We start from the raw sequence: 22,163 nt of genomic DNA on the forward strand, positions 1-22,163 counted from the left end.
AGAGATGCATAGTAGGGCAGCAGGAACAGCCTCACCCAGGTGCAGGGGAAGAGTCTGACACTTGACACCCCAGGGCCCCTTTCATCCAGGCTGGGACAAGTCTTCGCTCCTCTGACAACTGACCTGAATGGACCAACCTAAACTCTCTCTGACAGGACCCCAGGGAAGCTCAGATCCTTCAGGCCACAGGCAACACATTAAAGATACATAGAAAACTTAAATCAGTGAATCATTAACGTGCTAGTGCAGGTCCACGGACACGCGGACCAAGAGGAGTAAGTTCAGCCTGGAGATCCTCAGGCTGAGGGAGCCATCAGGGAACCTCTATAGCTTGACACGAAGGTTCTGGGGCCACCTCGTTCCAGCTCAGCCCAGGTCTAAAGCCCTCTGAGTCCCTACTGGCTGATTGGGGGTTTCCTAGGGGGTGTCTTCTGAAGCCTGAGGAAATCCGGGCATCCTTCTCAGCCCACCTCCCCCATCACCAGCATCCTGATGCCCTTAGAGATATGTAACTGCTGACTGCTAGGGATGTTAGCACCCTGTCCCCCGGAAGGCGTAGTTGGTAGAATGCAGCCAGGGTGAGCGGGCCACACAAGGGTCTTCGAGGAGACGCCTCTTCCCTGTGGCCATCCTGGGCGTATATTTATATTTATTTCTCCCACTCAGCACCTTGTGCTCGCTTCTCCTCTACCCCCTTCATGCACGGAGCACAGACCAGGAAGGACAAGCCCGCGTCCCAGAGGAGTGGCCAGCACTGCCCCCAGGGCTCCAGGATCTTTGCAACAGTTTGCTCATGCCCCAGCCTGCTTACGTGGACGTACGTCCTCTGGGCACGTTACTTTCCTTTTCCAGCAGTTTCTGAACTTACACTGAAGTATTACCAGCCTAACTTATCACCTGTCAATACTAACTTCTCCCACTCATCAGTCTCTCTCTCTCTGGAAACAAATGTCCAGCTTCTCTGTCTCTGCCCCTCCCCGGGCCCCCTGCCTGGGCGACACAGCAGGCTGCCACAGTGTGTGTGTGTGTGTGAGTGTGTGTATGCATCCGTGTGTGTACACACTCCCCCGGCGTATCTTGCTCACTCCCAGCAGCTCATCTGGAACCTCCCCTGTGACAGCCAGCAGACCCCACTTGGGACTACACACAGGGGCCCACTCCAGCCCTGCTGCCAGGAAAGCCCTCTGACCTGCCGTGCCCTCACCCCGCGTAGGGTGCAGGCCCTAAGGGATGTGTCACTGTTGGCAGGTCTAACCAGACCTTCTGGACAGCCGGTTCTTTTTGGCGTGTGCCGTAAAGCAGAACGAAACACACACCACATCAAATTGACTGTCTTCACCATTTTTCGGTGTTCAGTGCTATGAAGTACGTTCCCGTTGTCATGCAACCACCTGTCCCCATAACTTTTTCATCTTGCAAATTGGAAAGTAGATTCATTAAATAGCAACTCTCCGCTTCTCCTTCCCTGAGCCCCAGGTAACCACTCTTCTGCCTTCTGTTTCTGAGTTTGCTGTAGATACCGCATGTAAATGGCGCCGTACAGCGTGCGTCCTTTTGTGACTGGCGTCTTTCACTTAGCGTCGTGTGCTCGAGGCTCTTCCAGATTGCAGCACCGCTCAGGATTTCCTTCCTTTCTCAGGCCCAAGAATACTCCATTGCATGTGCACACTGCATTTTGTTTATCTGGTCAGCCGGTTGACAGGTTCTTTGGTGCCAGGCCACGGAGCAAGAAGTGCTTGATAATGGTGGTTCTCCCCACTTGACCTTCCCATTCAGGGGGGTGTCTCAGCAGAAGGGCCCAGCAGAGACCTCTGTGCTCTGAGTTAACCTACGTGACAGGCATCATAAGAGCACAGAGAAGAGGGAGCCCCGTTTTGTTTGAAGAGACTGGTGGCTTTTTTGGACCTCGGGTTGCTCCCTTCACTACCCAGTGCTGACTGAGCATCCTCGGTGCCCAACCCCTGTGTGGCATCCCCCAGGAGAAGGGTACCTGGCCCAGTCCTTGAAGGCCAAGCAGGAGCACAGCACACCGAGGAACAGTGCAGAGAGAAACATTCCAGGCGGAGGTACCTGCCGGGGTGGTGATGCCAACATCCTGTCCCAGACCCCTCCCCACCTGCCACCTTCTCAGGACCCTGAGAGAGAAATCTGTCCCGTCCTCCCCAGAGCTCTTCCGTGGGGGAGCCCTTGGTGACCCCAGAGAGCCCCGCGTATGTGGCAAGCCTAGCTTAGCGCATGCCTTTGCACTGTGCAGCCTCCTCTTCCGTGGTCTGTAGCCACCCCGCCGCTGGCTGTATAATACACAGCCTGTAAAACAGGGAGATAGTGTCAGCATAATCTGCCGGCTGGGGGACTGAGATTTAGGGATCCGCCATTCATCACATTCATGCCTGCCTGCCCACGGGGGGGCACACACTGCCCACTCGAGACTCCCAGGCCTACTGAGGCTGGGCTCCGCACACCTCCCCCCACCTTCAACACCTTCCCTTCACTGTTCCTCATCCAGGCAATAGGGTGAGCTGATACCAGGAGGGATCCAAGGGATAAGGCAGAAGTAAGAGAGCCTCCGAGGTGAGAGATGAAGCTTTCCAGGAACCTGACCTTCTTCCAGGGGAGAAAGGGCAGGGAAGGACAGGGCCCAGGGGTCGACGGCACTAGCCCCCTGCTGATGGCCAGCTTTCAGCCCCAGGGCTGCAAGAGTCTCAATGCTCTGACAGCTCTGGAGACAGGAGAAGAGGGGGCACCTGACCTTCTGAAATCCCCAGTCCTTCCCTGAGCGCGTGTCTCAGAGGGTTGGGCAGAAACATGGCTGATGTTGGGGGACAGCACAGGGAAGTGTCCCAACACTGGGGCAGGCCCAGCTGTCTACTCATAGCACAGCCTTTCACTTTTGCGCTTGGCTTCAGATCTGTAAAACAGGAACAAGGAAAGCAGTGCCTTCCTAAGGGAGCTATGGCCGAGAGGCGGTGGTGGGCAACTGTGTGTGAAACAGCTTGGTAAACTACGAAGTGCCTGCGAGAGAGGTCAGCCCAGCCCGGAGGTTAGAACAGGGCTCGGGCAGCCAGGGCCAGAGTGCCAGGTTTCCAAGGCATGGCCTCCCCACTGTGGCAAGTCTGCCTTCTCCAGGCCACGGGACACAGGCAGCTCTGTTTATCATCCTGCTGTGTGCCCATGTGCCTGCCTTCTGTGGGGTCCAGTCTCAGCACAGCCTCATCCTTGGGGGAGGAATCTGCTAGAAAAGCTGCCCCAGAGGCCGATTAGTGCTGACCTACGGGGAAGGAACTGAGATCCCACCTCTCTCTTCCCCTTCTCCTTTAGGCTCTTGGGTTCAGCTGAATCTTAAAACAAGGTGGTAGTGGTTGTAATTACTATTTTCTTTACACTATCTAACATTTTTAGTACTCGTTGTTTGCAGACCCCATGCTAGATGTTTTCCATGGATTCCCTCAGTTGATTCCAAAAATAGCCCAGTAAGAGTTACAGATAAGGAAACTGAGTCACAGGGATATTGGTGCAGCTTCTGCTGTGTGTCAGGGCCTGGACCCTGTGGTGGGACCGAGAGGTAAGTAAGACCTGGTGCCCCCAGAGGAACCCATGGCCCAGGAGCTGGAGACAAACATGAAAACCAACAAGCACACAGAAGTTTCCAGGGCTGGACCTTGGCTTCATGGACACTGAGTACTCAGGCCTGGGGAAGAGCATGGCCAGGAAAAGCTTCAAAGCAGGAAGGGCAGGCTGAGGGCACAGGGCTCAGGATGGCCTCACCTAGTTAGCACCCTCACCCAGAACTGCACAGATGTTAGCACCAAGGGAAACTGAGGCAGAGAGCGGCCTGCACAATATGAGGGCAGGAAGGACAGTACTAAGGGGACAGATTGACATTGGCTGCTCACACCTTCTCCACAAGGTGTCTGAATCCCAGCCTCACCGGCAGTCCAAGAGGCTCTGCATGGCTTTCCCAGCCCACCCTTGCCATGGACCCTCAGTCACTGGGCCAGACCCATCGGGTTACCTGACCTGCTTGGTTCTGGTCCCCACGCCCTGGTCACGTGCCCTGTCACATCTGCAGGGGTCTAGTGGGTGCCATTATGTCCTGTTCCCAGCTCCATGCTATGGACCCTCATGGCAACCATGGTTGGCACCCACCTACCCCGACGTTGGGCTTGTCTCATCCTCCCTGGGCCTCCTCTATAGTTGAGGGCCAATGAGATGAGGGCCGTGCCCTCCCGGCAGCCAGAGCCCAGGAGGCTAGGGTACTACAGTCTTTCTGGGTTCTGGACTGTTCCCTAACCTCATCCTCAGCAGTGAGCAGGCTCCCCCGACTGCACCTGCCAGACAGCCTGGCAGAAAAGGAGGGTCGTACAGCAGCCTGTGTGGGTCTTGACACCATCGTTCCACTAGCAACTGTCGATTTGCCTGTCCCGCCCCACTAGCCCCTGCTCTCGGTCTTGTATCAGATTCTGCTGAGCTCTCCACTCCTACTCCCCTCACTCCCACTCAGCCACGTAGGTGCCTGTGGTGGCTTGACCCCGTGGGTGTGTGCCACGTGGAGGCAAGGCCCCACCTCGTGTCCTGAGCTGCCCCATACCTCTCACAGAGCAAGTACTGCAGCAAGCTGAGCCGAAAGGCGGAAGAGCATTTTGCTGTCACCGTATGTGCCACCCAAGGCAGGACAGTATCCTGGTGTGGCCTTGACCTGTGCTAGGGTAATACACATGGCCACTTCTGCTCCCCTGTCCCCAAGGAGGTGAGGCGAGGCCAGGGCAGGCAGAGGATATGGGGAGGTGTTCCCGGCAGCAGTGAGAACCCCAGTGCTCCCAGAGCTCGTAACGCAGAGGGCAGAGAAGCTGCTCTGGATTTGCTCCCAGCACAACCAAGTGTGTCGGTTTGTGCTTTGGGCGGCCTTGGCAGGAATGAAGACCGATTTGGGGAGTAGGCAGAGGGGAGAAGCACTCGGTTTACACTTGACATTCATCCCCATAACTGGGTGCCACATACTGGGTGACAGTGGGCTCCAGTTAAGGGGACCACTGCCCACGGTGCCCAGACCAGTCCCTGAACGTGCCTCTTGCTGATCCATTGACTTCTGTTGTTTTCTCACCTCAGCAACAGTCTGGAAGGCCCTGGTTTGGCTAATAAAATACATGGCCACACCCACTCTGATGGGCAGGGCCAAGGGGGGTGACTTAAGCCCAGATGCCCAGTATGGGCTGGAAGGCCAGGAGGAAGAGCCCTAGTTTCCACCCAGCCCAGCACGGAGGTGGGAGAGTGCCCCCCAGAGGCAGCCTGCAGGGAGCTTGGACCAGGAGAGAGAGAACGGCGGCACTGCCCCGACCCCGAAAAGGGCCACTGACACCCAGGGAGCAGGTCTCAGGCAGGGGTGAGGCTGGGCTGCTGTCTGACTGGACCCAGGATGCCTGGACACACAACCCCCTTGTGCCTCAATTTCTTCATCTGCAAATCATCAATAAAGCTTTGGAATTACAAGGGTTTATTGATTAAATGAGATGACCAATGTGAAATCATTTGGGAAGTTACAAATCACTATTGAGTATGAGCTGTATTCTCAGTAGTGTTTAGGGGAGGCTGCCCCCTACCCACAGCACCGCAGAGAAAGTGAATTCGCCCGTCCGTGTCTGTGTTCTAGGATCTGAGGCCACTGGAGGCCAAGGGCACATGAGGTCATCCTTCATTTGAACGGAGACCCAATCACGGGTTCACCAACAGGGCTCAGAAGCAATAATCAAACCCAGCCAAGGGCGTGCTTGCATGTGCCCGAGAACACGCGTGCTCTCGTTCAGACGGCGTGCCGGCCGTGAGCACAGACCTGTGCGCACGTGTGTGTGAAGCGAGCTGCTGCCCTGGGAAATCACTCTGAAGGGGGGCTCCGGAGTTTGCTGGCACAGCCTTGATGACTTGCTAGAATGGAAGGCGCAGCCTGGCCCTTCTCCTGAGTGAAATGACAGATTCCACGGCCAGGGCGCCTCAGTCCCCTTCCCCAATCAGACAGCGTAGAGAGGGTGACGAGTACGAGGCAAGAGGGCCACAAACACCAGACTGATACTCAGACTTCCACAAGGCAAGGACCTGCGACGACCAGCGGGCACAGGTATACACCACCCCCTCCACCATGTGGGGTGATGGCAGAGGTCTAGCAAAGAGGGACAGCAGGGGTCAGAGGCCAAGGTGAAGAAGCAAGGTTGCAGATGGAAGGAAATGTGGGGGATTCTAGTTTGTGAGGGCCAGGCCGGGCTTGCTCTTAGGAAACCTTGACTCTAAATTGAGTCCTCTGCCCCTGGGGCTGGCCTGGATGCTGGCCCTAGGTAGGAATGGGCAGTTACCATCTAAATGAACCAAGCAGGTCTACCTGCTTCCAGAGCTTTCCTAAGTGCTGCAGGGAGAGGAGAGGCTCTGGATGGTAGAGGTCAGAGCCTGCCATGGGCAGGAGGTAGAAAGGAAACAGAAGAGGGTGCAGTTAGAGCAGTGGACTGGGCCACATGGTAAAGAGCCTTGAATGCCAGGCTAAGTAAGTTGCAGTTAGCAGGAGATACAAAGGTTTTGAGTGTGAGCAAGTCAGTAAGGGGGGAGGGGCCAGGTAGTGAGCTGGAATCTGAAGAAAGATTACAATGGGTGGCTGGGGGAGCAAAAGATATGACCCGGACCTGCATCAGAGGGATGCAGCCCAAGGCCTAGGGGCAGGCCAGGCCAAAGGTACTGAGGCCCAGCTTATGCAAAGTTGGGAGGGATCTAGAGCATTCCTGGGACTGGCTGAAGATGAATGACGGAAGGAAGGGATGGGGAGCTATTCTAGGAGGAAAGATGATACTCGAATCTTAGTCACGTTGTGTTTAAGGTCAAGGTGGAATATGCCAGACAATGAAAGAGGCAAGACAGTTCCACACTGGAGATGGGGAACTTGAGGCTGGAGAAATCAAAGGTACTTATCAATGGCCTCACACTGTGGAAGGCCAAGGTCAGCCCTCAAGACAGGGGGTGTCCCTTCTGCCTAGCCCAGCCACCCATCCTCACTGCCTCCTCCTTCGGGGATGATGCGGGGCTTTCAGGGTCTGTGGCTTCCACCCTGCCTTCCGGCAGCCAGAAGTTCAGCTGGAAGGAGTTGGAGGGAAGCAAGGCGAAGCAGACCCATCTCGGGCCCTTTCCAGGGCTGCAAGGTTGGCAGTTGTAACAGCTGCTCTTAACTGGCACCAGCCATGTATCAGATAGTTTATACTGCTTTTGCCTAATCGCCCTAACAACCCTAATGAGGGAAGCACTATTTTTATTCCCATTTTACAGATGGAAAAAACAAGGCCCAGAGCAGTTACTGTGCCTAAGTCAAACAGCAGAGGGGAAGGGACTCTATATTGTGCCCAGAGCTCTCGGGCTCCAGGGCATAGGCTCTCCACTACTTCACTATCCATCCGTGTGCCATTTTCTGGGCAGAGGAGAGCAAAGGAAGATGAACGGGAGGGAAGAGAAGGCTGTGACTGTAGTTAGACCCTGCTGTCACCCTCAGGAGCTATGGGGGCCAGACAGGAGCTGAGGGTCAGGAGGGGACTTGGCCTCTTTGTTCTGGCGGACGGACTCTAAGGTGTCCCCCCATGACTCCTGACTCCTGCTATTCGTGCTTTTGGATAGCTTCCTCCCCTTTGGTGTGTATGGCACCTGTGACCAGTCTCTCCCCAGTAGAACATGGCAGAAGTGATGGGCTGTCACTCCCATAATTATGTTAGGTAGGACTCTGTCTTGTCAGCACACTTGCTCCAGATCCTCCCCTTGCTGGCTTGATGGAGTAAGTAGCTATATTGGAGAAACCTATATGGCAAGAAACTTCGAGCAGCCTCTAGGAGCTGAGGGCAGCCCCCAGACTACAGCCAGCAAGACGATCGGCCCTCGGTCCTGTGCCTGAAAGGCAGAAGACTCTGCCAACAGCCTGAGCTTGGAAGCGGGTTCCTCCCCAGCGAGCCCTCTAGAGGCAAGTGCAGCCCAGCCCGTACACTGCAACCTTGGGGGCCCCTGGGCCATGCCTGGGCTCCTGAGCTGCAGAAACTGAAGAGAAGAGACGAGTGTCATTTTACGTGGCTAAGTGTGTGATGGCTTGTTAGATAGCAGCACGAAGGCACTCCTCTCAGGAGCAGTGACCTTCCTTTCAAAAAGTTGGCCTGGCTGCCAGAATGGGCCTGGTGTGAAGATGGAAAGAGAGCAAGGAAGAAGGGCAAAGGAGGTGAGGGCGGTGGCATTTTGCAGGCCCAGAGCCCTCCCCTCGCCCCAAGGCCCCAGCCAAATGCCGAATGCCAAATGCCGTGCCAGAAACTGGGCGGCACAGCCTTTTGCAGGACCGCTCCCCAGTCCCGTAAACACCAAAGCTAGGCTCCTGCTTTCCCCCAGCACGCAGGCAAGGCCTGGGGGCCCTGTGCTGCTCTTTGCCTGACTGGGACCCTCCATTGTCCTGCTGGTGATCACGTCACTGCTGCACGTCTTGCCCGCCTAGCCCTCTGCAGTCAGCCCTCGCCACCCGCCGCGTGCTAGCTGTGCAGGGGGTGCCCCGTGGGCCTGTGGGCCACTGCCCAACTCTCCACAACCCTCAGGCCTGTGTCCTTCACCTCACTGTCTCCCCGGCCACCGCGTCCTCCCTGCTGTCCCTACTCTTGAGGGACCGAGCTGTGGTCATCTGTGCGCTCAGGCCTCAGCGTCTGCTGGCCCAACTGAGAGCAGCAACTGATGTCCCCACAAAATGAAGCATTTGATTTTTTTCTCTAAGGGCCTCCTGCCTGGAGGCTCTGCGACGAGTGGACCCCTCTCCTCCTGAAGCCCACAAGCTACGTGATTCAAGGAACTTCGGTGCCACCAGCTGGGGCCCGTCTCTTGTTCTGTTGAAATTCCTGCAGTGAACCGGAATGGACTTTGCCTTGCAGAGTACCACACGAAACCAAACCCCACTTTTCATTTCTTACTGAATCATAATCCAAATTGAATCCAAAGGCAGTTTCAGAAAAACCAAAAAGAAAAACAAAGGAGCTACCTAAAACAAACAAACCGTGAGTTGCATTTTCTGACACTGTTGGGCTGGGAGAAAACCAAAGCCTAAGAGTATGCTTTACGCCAAGCCTGGACTGAACAAACCCTTCTTTCTGCCCGAGCCCTTGCATTGGTTTTCCTAGCTAGAAGGGAACAAGAGGGTGGAAGATCTGGAATCCATGCCATCCTTCCTGTCACAAGTACCCAGGAGCGAAAGCCAGCAGTGGCCAGGCCCCGAGGCAGGATGCAGAACTCCCCCAGGGCCTGGGTCTTCCTCTCCTCAGCACTGCACCACGAAAATAGGGTGAGGGAGCCCCTCCCTGGGGCCCTCGGCCTGACCACCAGGAGGGCAGGCCAGTGGTGGGCCCCAGCAAGCTCAGGAAGCCGTGTCTCTGGGGCAGAAGGGCCGGGTGGTGGAGGCAGGCAAGTGCCGGATCTGTAGTGAGGGAAGCAGCATGGGCAAGGGGGGCACGCGGATTCAGAGTCCAAAGGCCTGAGCGTGAGCTCTGCCAGCAGCCGACTCTGAGCCCTGGGCCGGTCACACAGCCCGTCGAAACCTCAGTTCCCTTGAAGATAAAATGGGGATATGGTTTTCCTGCCTGCCTCACAGGACTGTTGTGAAGATGAAAGGAAGCTGAATTCTGTGGGCCCAGCATTGGGCTGTTTCAGGGAAGCCTTGCATTCCCAACCAGGCGTCCCACAGGACCTCACTGCACGTTTTCTGAGGTCATGGGGGCAAGGGAGGAGGAAGAGGAGCAGGAAGCCTGGGCACTGTGTCTCCCTGGTCACTCCCCCCTTGAGTGTCCTGGGGAGCAGTGGGTAGGGAGAGGCCGATGCCTGTGCTCTCCCCTCTCCAGCAGGAGCTGGCGGCTGGAAGCCAGGGCCAGGTTGGGGGATGGAGGGTGGGGGAGCCAGGGGTAGCAGAAGACTGGGGCCGGGTTAATGAAGTATGGAGTGACTGGCCCAGGCGCTGATTAGCTCTGGCATTGGGCTTTTCCTGAGCAGCGGCAGCAGAATCAATACTAATCCCTTGATCCCATTAGGGGCTCCTGCGGGTCTCTGGGACAAAGTCTGTGCCTCTCTTTGAGAGGGCCGCTGTCTGGGGCTAAAGGGTAAAGCTGGAGCCTTGACCAGCATCCCTCCCACTATCGTCTTTTAAAATCTCCCCTCTTGCTGCCTCCCGTTGCCACGTTGCTGCTCCCGTGCTCCAAGGTCTGGTGCCTTCCCTAGCCGCTCTGGCTGCCCCAGCTCCCTCCACCCACCCACCCCGTCCTTCTGGGCCCCGAATCAGCAGAGCTTTTTCTGCTTCTGCATGAGGAGGCGTCAGCATCTGCCTCATCAGCCCCAGGGGTCTCAGGCTCCCTGATGACAGAGGACAGCTTTTCCCCTTCACATGTACAGCAGAAGCTCTCTTAACCAGCCTTTCCTCGACGGACTTAGCACATTACTGATGTCCCCCACCCCATCTGTACAGCACACCAATGGCTGCCTGCGCACGCGTGATGCTGGCCCTTCCCTCTGGCGGCCCACTCCTGCTCGTACCAGCCGAGCTGCACGCTTGCAGAGGGGCCGTGATGTTTGTTCCCAGCCTGTCTACGACAGTCACGCTTGCTATCCCCATCACGGGATGTTACAGGAACAATGAACCATGAGCAGGAAAGAAAGAAATGTGTGGTCTCTATGAACACTAAGTTGAATGCTCTCAAAAAACTCCATTAGGATGAGTCTAGGGACAAAGTTCTCCAAATTAGGTGAAGAGGGGCGGGAAATGTCCTAAAAAATCGTAAAGGATACAGCGCTTGACTTGCTCACCAGGTGTCCTTCAGGTCGTGGACCAGCACGGGAGGCCACAGGCCGTGGTGTGCCTGATGTGGGAAAGGCACCAGGGAGCTCACCCCAGCTGTCTGTGGGCCCTAGAAAAGGCCTGGGCCCTGTGTCAGCACAGCAGAAGTGCGGCGGGCTAGCAGTGCGGAGTGGTCTAGATTTGGGGGAAATGACTGCGTATGGCGCAGGCCTGGGAAAACCTCACCTATTGAGCTCTTGGCCCTTCAAAGTTACTTAAGTTGAAACATGTATCATACGTGTGCGTTTAGGACCCTTCACTTCAGCCGATTCCTTTGACCAGCCAACCATCTTCCCGGGTAACACGGCTTTATCATCCTCCGGAGACAAGTGGCTTGGATGGTTTCTGAGCGTGTTCGTAACTAACCTCCATCAGACACACACACACACGCACACACACACATGTGTGCACACGCACACACACGCACTCTTTGCAGCAGGAGCGCTCATCACACGTCACCCTGAGCGATGCTGTGGGAGCCTCACAGACACCTGTGTCAAGTCCCTCCCTCCCTCTGGGCTGGAGCGGGCAGGAGCCCCCGCGGCCCTCTCCCATGCTGCTGCATGGTCCATAGAACCTAACACAGTGCCTGCCCACTACACATGCTGAGTTAATATTTGTGGAATGTAATTAAATAACCCCCGTCTTCAGGGACGAGGGGCATTGATGAGGTTTTCACTTGAACACCTGTAGGCTCAGGGGGAAGCCTTTCCATGCATTTGAAATCGTCCAGCTCTGCCTCCCAGGCCCAGCAGCTCCCGTCCAGCCTGACTGTCTCTGCCCCATTCTTGGGCACTTCCTTCAGGATCCCACATGCCCCTGGGTCTCACACACAGACCATGACTCCCTTAAACCGAGAGACAAATTCCTGTAACTACGTCTTCCCAGACATGGCTGATCTCCATAGCTAATTGGTCCTTAAATCATGGCTAAGTTCCATGCAAAGTTGTCGGTTTGTCTTCCTGCCTTGAATGCCCTCCTGACCCCACTTTTCTCACATAGGACATTTCTTCATTGTCACAGAGGCCTGAACGTCTCAACCTCAGGTTGCTTCAAGTGGCAGAACTGAAAATTCATTAGAACTCTTCCAATCCAGACTCTGTATTTTAAGATGAAGGTGGAGACCAAGGTGGGCAAGGAATGGGACTGGTCCCCCAGTGAAGGGGGACACTGTCCACTGCCCAGAACACTGCCCAGGCCACTACCGCCCTGTCTCCCTCACACAGCCTCCCGGCGCTCTGCTCCTATGGCCGAATGACCGTCCCCACTCGGCCCCACAGCACGGCCTTCGTCTGTGTCCAGTGGAGGCTTCTGTGAGCACCAGGGGGGTGGAAGGGCCCCCTCATGTCTGCACTTACTGAAGGACAGTTGAGGCTGGTCACAGACACGAGTGTCGAGTGTCAGGCCCCAGCAGGCCCTGCAGTTTCCTGTCAGCCACCCCTCACAGCCTCCACCCAGCGCTTCCTCAGACATCCCCTTCTTCCTGACCTTGCCTCCTCCCCTCTGCCGGCCTGCGGTGTGGCGAAGCCCCTGCTCCATCTGTGTGTGGTCCTTCTGCCCTGGCCAGTGAGGGCCCCCAGTAATTCTGGGGTCTGAGGCTGCAGCCACAGGCAAGCTAGTGCCCTCCCTCCAAGGGGCAAGCAGAACAGCAGGCTGCGGCGAGGTGGTCATCCTTGCCCTCCCATCTCATCCTGGAGCCCAGGTCTGGGGTAGGGGTAGGTGCAGCTCCCAGGACCCTCCCCTGCCCCAGGTCCCATTTCGCACAAACCTGCCCCCTGCTGGCCAGCCAGCTTTCTCCAAGGCTGGGGACTCTGTCTGTGCGGTTTAATAACTGCCGGGTAATTAGCTCCACGATTTTGCTACTATGCTTATAATAGCCTCCATTAAAGTTATGGGGTTTTCAAGCCGTAATGGCTTCCAGAGTAATTAATGCACAACTGGGTTTATTGCTAAGTTTATTTTTAGAGCTTTTCTCCCTCATCCCCTCCTCCTTTTCCTTTCATAGATGTTTTGACCAAAAAGACTAGATGGGATCAGAACCCTCTCTCCAGAGCCCACTTGCACCCTTGCCTACATTCTTCCCCCCGCCCAGAACCCACTTCCCGCTCCCACCTTCAGGGAGGTGCTGGGACCCCATTCATGAAGAAGGTTGGCTCTGAAGGAGCTCTAGGCCAGGGTCCGTGTGCAGATCTGCACTCACCCTGCACCTGAGCCGGGTTCGAGGTTCTGGGACCTGGAACCTCTCTTCCCACGCTCCCGCTGACAGCATAGAGCCAAAGGGTCAGGACTTCTATCTGGCTCCACCATGACTTCATTGCAGCCTTGGACAAGCACTGATCCTCTCTGGCCTCGATGACTTCCTCGTGAAATGGGGTTACAACGGCACATGCGGCCAAAGGCGTTATGAGGATTGACTGTGAAGTGTTCAGTGTCATTTCTGTGCCTAACACCTTGTTACTACTAACGACAGCCCAAGCAGACAAGCAGGAGGTTGAGCCGGTGCCAGAGGTAGGAGGCTGGGATAAGAGGCTGCCCAGAGGAAAAAGTGTAAAAGCAGGCAAGTGCACAGTGAGCAGGCTGGACGTGCGTGCAGCACACTGGCCTGGAGCTTGCCTCTCTGCTGCTTTCTCCACCCTGCACTTAACCCTCCCCAAGATGAAGGACATTTTGGAAAAGCTCCTTTTTGAGTCACTAAGAATCCAAAGGACATCTCCTCTCCCAGCCAGGCCTCCTAGAAGCTCCCCTGTCCTCCATTAAATGTGGCCTACGATCACCCCTCCAAACCAAGGCCTTAACTCAGCCCTTTGTAGCCTCGTCAGTGGGCTTGGAGGGGCGGGGGGTGTCAGGCTGGGGCTGGGGGTGGCGAGAGGTCCCTCCACTTCATCATCCTTAACACAAGAGCCAGACACGGCTCCTGGGGCCGGACACTGGGCTCTGTTGCCTGGAGAGGCCATGAAAGAGGAGTTTTAGAATTATTCTCCCTGCTCTGTGTCCACATCGTTTGCCTGTAACATTTCAGCCTGGTGGACCTTCCATTTCCCTGAGGAAGGCGGGGGCAGCCTGTTTACCACCTGCCTGCGAGGAGACGGTGAGGCAAAGCAGGCCTCCTGTAGGTAGGTGGCTGGCTGGGACATGCTGGCCGACCTGGAAACCACAGTGCTCTTTACTGGAAGACACACCTGGTTCTTCCACAAGGTGACAAAACTCTTTGGAGAGAGGACCAGACAAGGAGGGGAAAACACACCGTCTCCCAAGCTGGGGTGGGGGAGGTGTGGGGACAGACGTTCTCCTTGACCTTGGCTCTTCACACTGCCAGAGGTGAAGGACATGTGCTACCTGGGGCTGGCCAGGGTGGCTGGCCTCTCTCTATCACTGCATGGCATGAGGTACTAGAGGCGGTGAGCCAGCCGGGACCAGCCAGGGGCTGCCCGGATCCTGCATCTTGCACAGGGCTCAGCGCAGAAGGCGAAAGGAAGGCATAGAATAGCATGTGATGGTTTCCATGGTGGTCATGGAGGGCTCTGTGCCTGCTCTCCTTGTCACACCAGACAGCAAGGCCCAGAGAAGGATGCTGCTGACAGACCCTCTGCAGAACTGAGGAGAAATTCAAGTGGGCTCACCCTGATCACAGAAGGGGTATCTCAAAATTAATTATTAATTAATTTAATTAATTAAATAAAAAATAAATAAATTAAAAAAAGAAGGGGTATCTCTCCTGGAACCCCTGTTGTTGCCAGTATGAGTGCTGTCTCCTCAGCATATGGCAGCCCCCAGGGACACCCCCTCAGCTTGCTGATACCTAAGCCATGTAAAATTCACAAAAAGTCCCAATTGACATTGACAAAGGGAAGGCACTTGCTGCGTTTCCTCCCAGGGCCTATCCCCCAAAACTTCTCTTGTTGGCCCTCACCCCAATGTTGACCCCTTTATCTAGGCTATGAAAGAAACCATCTGGACACGTGGACATCAGAATAGCCAACATGTCTTGAGTACTCACTACACACACACGCACACACACACACACACACACCAGGTACCACTCTGTGGCCTTCGTGAGTATGAACTGATTTAATTCTCGAAACCTTGTGAAGTCGGTAGTGATCGTACCCCATTTCACAGATGAGAAAACAGAGAGGCACAGAGAGCAGCCATAACTTGGCAAAGGGCATATGGCTTATTGGTGGCAGAACTGGGGCTTAAAACAAGACGTGTGTCTGAAGGTCATGCCCTTGACTTCTGTGCCCTGCTGAATTATGTAACTGGGCAACTCTGCGTCCCCATGCCTATGGGGGACAGAGGCTCGTTTCACTCAGGAAGCAAGCTGGAGCAGTCCTCAGGGACATGGCAGTCCAGGCTCTACTGTGAAAACCCCAACGCTGTGAGCCCCACAGCCAGGCCCCAGGTCTCTGGCCATCCTGTTCTGCTCTCTCTTGCAGGTGTCCACTTCACAGGGTTCCTGATCGTGCCCTTGGACAGCCACCCCTTCTCAGTCTCCGGTCTGGCCAGACTCTGCAAACCTGCTTCCGCAATGGGTGGGTTGTGAGTGCTGGTAAGACCTGCTAGCCAACATTCGGCTTCTCTGCTCTCCCTGTGCCTGGCCTGCCCGGCCCATTCCTGTTCTTTTCTCCCCTGTGCTCGCCACTGTCTGCTGCCGTCGCCCCTGGGGCCACCCTTCTCCTGACCTTGCCACCACTCAGGGAACGAGGAGCTGTGGGCCCAGCCAGCCTTGGAGATGCCGAAAAGACGGGACATTCTTGCGATTGTCCTCATCGTACTGCCCTGGACACTGCTTGTCACCGTGTGGCACCAGAGCACCATCGCGCCTCTGCTCACCACGCACAAGGGTGAGCCCCCCAGCCTCTGGCCCCAGCCCCAGCCAGGCTTCTGTAATGAGGTAATGAGAATGACCACAGCCAGCACTGATGGAGTTCATGTTTTGGTTTATTAGACAGCTGGGCGGAGCCATAGGATGGTCCAGGCCAAGGACCTTACCTTTATGGACGTCTTGGTCTCTTCAGGAGTCTGATAACTGTCACCACACACATGTATGCACAGAAACCCACACACATGCTCAGAGACACACATGCAGAAACACATGTGCAGAGACACACATGCACAGAGATGCACATGCAGAGACACACATGCAGAAACACATGTGCAGAGACACACATGCACAGACACACATGCAGAAACACATGCAAAAACACATGCAGAGACACACATGCACAGAGATGCACATGCAGACACACATGCAGAAACACATGTGCAGAGACACACATGCACAGAGATGCACATGCAGAGACACACATGCACAGAGACGCACATGCACAGAGACACACATGCAGAAACACACATGCAAAAACACATGCAGAGACACACATGCAGAGACGCACATGCACAGACACACATGCAGAAACACACACGCAGAAACACATGCACAGAGACACACATGCAGAAACACACACGCAGAAACACGTGCACAGAGACACACATGTGCAGAGACACACATGCACACCTCTGCATCGAGTCTCAGATTGTGTAAGGATTGGTTGCTCTCTGCTGTGGGTAGCAAAGGATGGATGGACAGGGTTTCTGGCCTGTGTTTTAAAACTGTTCAGGGAGAGTATATTGTTTGCTCCTTTTTTCCTGCTTAGGCAACCCTGACCTAGTCAGTCCTACCTAGTGAAAATAGGCCTGGATAGAGAAAATGTCCCACAAAGCACTCGTGGATGAACAGGCTGGAACCAGGTTCTCCTGGCTCTGAGTCTAGAGTTTTCCCCTCCACCAGACTGCCTTTCCTTCTCACACTGGGCCCCCTATACCCTGGCCCCTTCAATGTGCCCCACATCTGGCCTGCCCCCTCGTTCCTTGGTCTCTCATCTCACACTCTTCTGTCCTCCAGTGTCCTCCATGCACGCACAGACTCAGTACTCTGAGGCAGCAACTGTCCTGCTGAAATGTGCATCATGTTACAGGATACAATACAAACGCACCCAGGCCCATCCCAGAGAAGGAGAGGGTAGGTCAGGGGTAGGGCCTGCAAATCCACATGTGGCTCCTCCAAGCTGAAGATCAAGGAATTCCCACTGCCCAGTGCTGGGCGCGTAGAGCCTCTCCTGACATTTGCCCTCCAACATCTGTCTTTGGTGCTCTTCATTTTGGAATCGTTATCCTACAACTACATCATTCCAGAAGGGCTAAAGCTACCATACACAGAGTGACGTGATACCATGTGGATTCCATTCTTGGCAGAGCGCTAGGGTCAGAGGTGTCAGAATGTGTTGCTAAGCACTGATGCTACGGCCTGAGGACAGGGAGCTGGCATTCTGTCTCCTCTGAGTATGCCAGGAGGGGCTGAATGAGAGCTGCAGTGAAATCATGTCAGGGTGGCCGGGAGGCCTGTGTGACTCAGAGGTTACAGAAGCCCTGAAGCCAGCAAAAAGGGCTAAGCTCACTCTGTGGCCAGGTCAGAAGGCATGGAGAACCTTCCCAGGCCCCAGACCCGCCTGTTTGGGAGGGTTTGAATGGAAGAAAGGTGGGGAAGATGGCTCTGAATCTTTCTTCCCAGGCCCCAGCTTCGCTGGCTGCAGGATAAATAAACCCTTACATGTATCTTGGTCAGAATCCCCATCACCCAGCTCTCTTTCCTCAACTTTGTTCTGTTTTCCCAGTTTGACCCCAAAACCCCTCCAAAAAGTCGTCTTTGATCGATAGAGGCTGAGCTAGTCTTCCTACGTGTGCATTCACACCCCTGGGGGCATGGTGTCTCCCGCCCCCGTCAGGCTCCATCGCTGTATGTCTTATTATGCCGTTGGCCTGTGTGAACTCCCTCAGAGCACAGAGCTGGTCTTCTTCTGGGTTCCTCTGTGCCTCCTCCCAGAGCCCAGCAGCACACCTCATACGAGCACCACACACACCCTGTCTGCTAAGGACAGCGATGGGAAGGAGGGGAGGTGACAGAATGGCTGATTCCCAGCATCCTCCCCAGGGCCATACTTCTACCCAACGGTGAGAATGCTTCCTTCATCCCTTCTCTGGCTGCATGAAGCCGTGCAGACGCAGGGCTGACAGCTGTCCTCCCTTTATACGCGAGGAAATGGTAACATGCCCAGCAGTGTTCTGAGTCCTTTACATGTATTGACTCACTCCACATAGGAACTCAGTAAAGTAGATGCTACCATTAGCTCCATATTGCAGTTGCTAACACTGAGGCATAGAAGCCAAGCAACTTGCCCAAGGCAATCGTTACTAAGTGATACAACTAGGGAGGGTCTGAGCCCAAGCGTTCAGATTCCGAAGTATGTCCTCTGACCGTTACCACCTCCTGCTGAGATGCTGTAAGCACAGTGAGGGCCACACAGTTGTTCAAACAGAAAGACATAACTTGGAGAGGAAGGGCTTATTAAAAACAAGAATACCAATGGCCCTGATTTCTCCTCTTGACAGAACTACTAGAGTCAGTAATGAGGAAAACGTCCAGGATCTAGAAAAAGCTTGGTTAGAGCTGCCCCAACCGAAACACATTGCCTTCAGGAAGGAATGGGCTCCCCATGGCTGTGAGCGTTTCCCTAGAGGCCAGGGCTCTGCAATGTTCCACGCACTGTCCCTTATGGTGTCCTTGGGGAGCAACGCATAAACACTAGCTGGATGTTAGCACAGTTGGGGTCAGTGGTACAGTTAGTCTCCCAGATGGTTGAATGAGTCCAGAGAGTACAGATCAGGAGATGGACATCGAAGCAGCAAAAGCACTAGAACGGCTTTCCACTCTGTCTTTTGTGTAGGCTAAAATTTAAGAACATCTAAAAGTACAAACAATGGGTTCAGGATTCAAAATTATCTGGACAACCGTAGGCATAACCCGGGAAGAAAATGTGATAGTTAAGTATGAAATTCTGCACCAAGGTTCATAAGACCAGGCACGGAGAGGCCCCCCTTGTTAGAAATTTGTGAACAGTCGGGAGAGCCAACCTCAGACTCCGTGGGGCCCACAGTGTGCTGTGGCTAGGAAAGTGCTAACACTGCCCTGGGGCACCATGGCATCTACACCACTGCAGGTGGCAGTGCCACGGTGCTATGCAGCCCCAGTCCTGGGGGGGGGGGGTGGTGAGTGCAGTCAGCTCTGGCCAGATGGGGAGGGCACTGAGGTGGGAAGCATCAGGACACTTTGTCATATAAAACCCAACACATTTAGGAAGTGAGAAGGCAGCCTTGGAATTTGGCCAGCCACACTCAAATAGCTACAGCGCTGTCAGCTGTGAGAAGGAGGAAGAGGTTATTTCTGTGTCATTTTGGGAGTCAGAACTAGGAAAATGCCCGAGAGAATTCCAGGGATGCAGCTTTCTCCCTTAGCTTAAAAGCCGGAGCCCCAGGCAGGTTTCCGATGACAGCCCTGCAGGAGGAGCGGGGGAGAGGTTTGTCTTAGAAGGGTGGGTGGCCTCCTGCCCAGTCCCTGCGGCCGAGCCAGGCCTGCGCGGCCCGTCCCCACACCGTGTGTCTCCCAACCCTACAGATGACGGCAGTGACCCCCGGCGCGACGCGCCCCCGGGCGCCGACCCCAGGGAGTACTGCATGTCGGACCGCGACATCGTGGAGGTGGTGCGCACTGAGTACGTGTACACGCGGCCCCCGCCGTGGTCGGACACGCTGCCCACCATCCACGTGGTGACGCCCACCTACAGCCGCCCGGTGCAGAAGGCCGAGCTGACGCGCATGGCCAACACACTGCTGCACGTGCCCAACCTGCACTGGCTGGTGGTGGAGGACGCGCCGCGCCGGACGCCGCTCACCGCGCGCCTGCTGCGCGACACCGGCCTCAACTACACACATCTGCACGTGGAGACGCCCCGCAACTACAAGCTGCGCGGCGACGCCCGTGACCCGCGCATCCCGCGGGGCACCATGCAGCGCAACCTGGCCCTGCGCTGGCTGCGCGAGACTTTCCCGCGCAACTCCAGCCAGCCAGGCGTGGTGTACTTTGCGGACGACGACAACACCTACAGTCTGGAGCTCTTTGAGGAGGTGTGGGACAGGGCAGGAGGCGGGGAAGGGGCGGGAGGATGCCGGCGCAGGGCCTCTGGTGTGGGTCCCCGGGACTCCTGCCGAGGGGCCCTTTGGAACGGGCACATAGAGAAACCATAGGGTTGGGGGGCGGGGGCGGGTGCCAACTGGGGTCAACGTAGACTGCAGAGAACCAGGGAAGGGACGGAAAAACACTCGCTGCAAGTTTCAGCAGTCACCAGTGGTTAAAGGGAAGCAAGTTGATGGCAGAGCTCTTAGACCAGTGTCTTGGGCCTTAGAGGCATTGTGTCAATGAAGGCCTTGAGTGGGGTCATTCTATGTGGAACAGTTTGTCTTTGGGGTTTGGGAGTCATGGGAGTCTGGGGCAGGGGAAGGAGTCATTTTAGACTCGAAATTGGGAAGATGGAGGTGTTGCAGGAGAGAAAGCTGGGCTGCAAGTGTTGTGGAGAAGCATGTCAGCTGGGTGAGAGGTCAGGCCTTGTCCACAGTGAGGCAGGTTACTCTGCAGATGCCCACCGTGGAGAATGCATCTGGAGACGGGGCTGGGCTGGATCCCCTGGTACGGCTTCCCATGGCCTGTCTGCATTAGTTACCCATTTCCCCTTCTCTGGGGACAGGCTCCACTCCCTACCAGCAGTCCCACGTGTCCTGACTCTGGATCCCCTCTTGTAGATGCGCAGCACCAGGAGGGTGTCTGTGTGGCCCGTTGCCTTCGTTGGTGGCCTTCGGTACGAGGCCCCACGGGTCAACGGGGCGGGAAAGGTGGTCGGCTGGAAGACAGTGTTCGACCCGCACCGACCATTTGCAATAGACATGGCTGGATTTGCCGTCAACCTGAGGCTCATTCTACAGCGTAGCCAGGCCTACTTCAAGCTGCGTGGTGTGAAGGGAGGCTACCAGGAAAGCAGCCTCCTCCGAGAACTTGTTACCCTCAATGACCTGGAGCCCAAGGCAGCCAACTGCACCAAGGTAAACCCTCAGCAGAACTGACAGCTGTAATGTAAGCTTTTCCCAGCCCATCCAAACCCTCCTGCAGACCAGAGGGAAGGAAATAAAGACCTCAAAACAGCCCTGCAAGGGACCGGCCTAGAGCCATGCCTTCCTAGAACACGCTCCCAGGAAGGCGGTTTATCCTGGCAGAGGCCGTCGCACTAAAGTCAGGCAGGGAAGTAGAGAGGGTGGGGGTCAGTGAGCAGGGCCCAGGATTGCCTTCCCTCCCAAAACCAGTGAGGCTCCACGACGGCCCTGCCATACGTGCGTGTACACATACGTACGAACACGCGCCTGCCAGGGTGCGTGCACACGCACACGTGGGCACACGCATGCATGCACGTGGACACACACACCCTGCTTCTAGTTTGGACTTCTCCAGCTAGGGCCTGAAGTATCGCTTGGCTGAGCCAAAGCCTCCTGAAGAAATTCCTGCCTCTCTAGAGAGACAGACCTATGAAGAAACACAGGGGAAGACAACAAGCAAGACGAGATCTTGGAACTGACTTGTCTATTTTCTGTAGCTACACGTTTTGATATTTTGAAAGCATTATATGGACAAACAGCAAGAATGGGGGGGTAGGTAGAAATAACAATGGAGAAAATCTTGATGGAACAAGGACAGGACAGGAGGGGCAGGAAAAGCGCTTGCAGAGCGTGGGAGTGAACAGGGAGGTGGCAGACTGAGGTCAGGGGGGGCCTACCCCATGTTGTTCCATGTTTCTGGACACACAGATCCTGGTCTGGCACACACGGACAGAGAAGCCGGTGCTGGTGAACGAGGGGAAAAAAGGCTTCACTGACCCCACTGTGGAGATCTGAGCCCCAGGATACAGGTAAGGCCGGGATGAGGGTAAACCACACACGAGGCAGGGGCACATCAAGTTTGGATGCGGAATAAATCTGCTGAGGCTTTTCCTCTTGGTTTTTAATTGTGGGAGGACAGGGCAAAAGGGGGCAAGAGTGGAAGGGGCATAGCTGAAGTCCCTGTCCCACTGTGCCCCTGGAAGTTAACGGGAGCCAACTTCCTCCACACAGCTGGGTCCTTCTTGCCACCAGCTCCTTTGAAGGCCTCACCTTCTAGACCCGGCCTAATGACAACCTCCTGTCATTACTGCTATTATCTTGGCCGTGACACCGGTCCCGTTGCAAGGCATTGCTATGTAGACTTTCTCTCCTAGGCTCTGTCCTCCCCTGCGGCTTCAGCCATGCTGCTGTGACAGGGACCCCTCCCTCGCTGGTTCCAACGCCTCAAGCACGTCCATGTGTCTCTCAGTAGTAACCGTGTAGCGCA

At 55.5% G+C, this 22,163-nt stretch overlaps 1 protein-coding gene across 1 annotated transcript in view; it reads left to right on the forward strand.

Annotated features, from left to right (window-relative positions):
• The window catches only part of B3GAT1 (beta-1,3-glucuronyltransferase 1), a 30,581-nt gene that overhangs the window by 5,514 nt on the left and 2,904 nt on the right, over positions 1-22,163 (forward strand). Inside the window, exons 2-6 of the mRNA XM_045790753.2 lie at positions 15,298-15,393; positions 15,559-15,705; positions 19,371-19,879; positions 20,552-20,848; positions 21,605-21,705. Of these exons, the coding sequence (XP_045646709.2) occupies positions 15,390-15,393; positions 15,559-15,705; positions 19,371-19,879; positions 20,552-20,848; positions 21,605-21,691 (1,044 nt within the window). The 5' untranslated portion in view covers positions 15,298-15,389 and the 3' untranslated portion in view covers positions 21,692-21,705. The remainder of the gene's footprint in view (positions 1-15,297; positions 15,394-15,558; positions 15,706-19,370; positions 19,880-20,551; positions 20,849-21,604; positions 21,706-22,163) is intronic.

The sequence above is a fragment of the Ursus americanus genome, chromosome 16 (genome assembly GCF_024610735.1).
Source record: "Ursus americanus isolate L20-20 chromosome 16, mUrsAme1.1.p, whole genome shotgun sequence".
NCBI classification, from domain to species: domain Eukaryota; kingdom Metazoa; phylum Chordata; class Mammalia; order Carnivora; family Ursidae; genus Ursus; species Ursus americanus.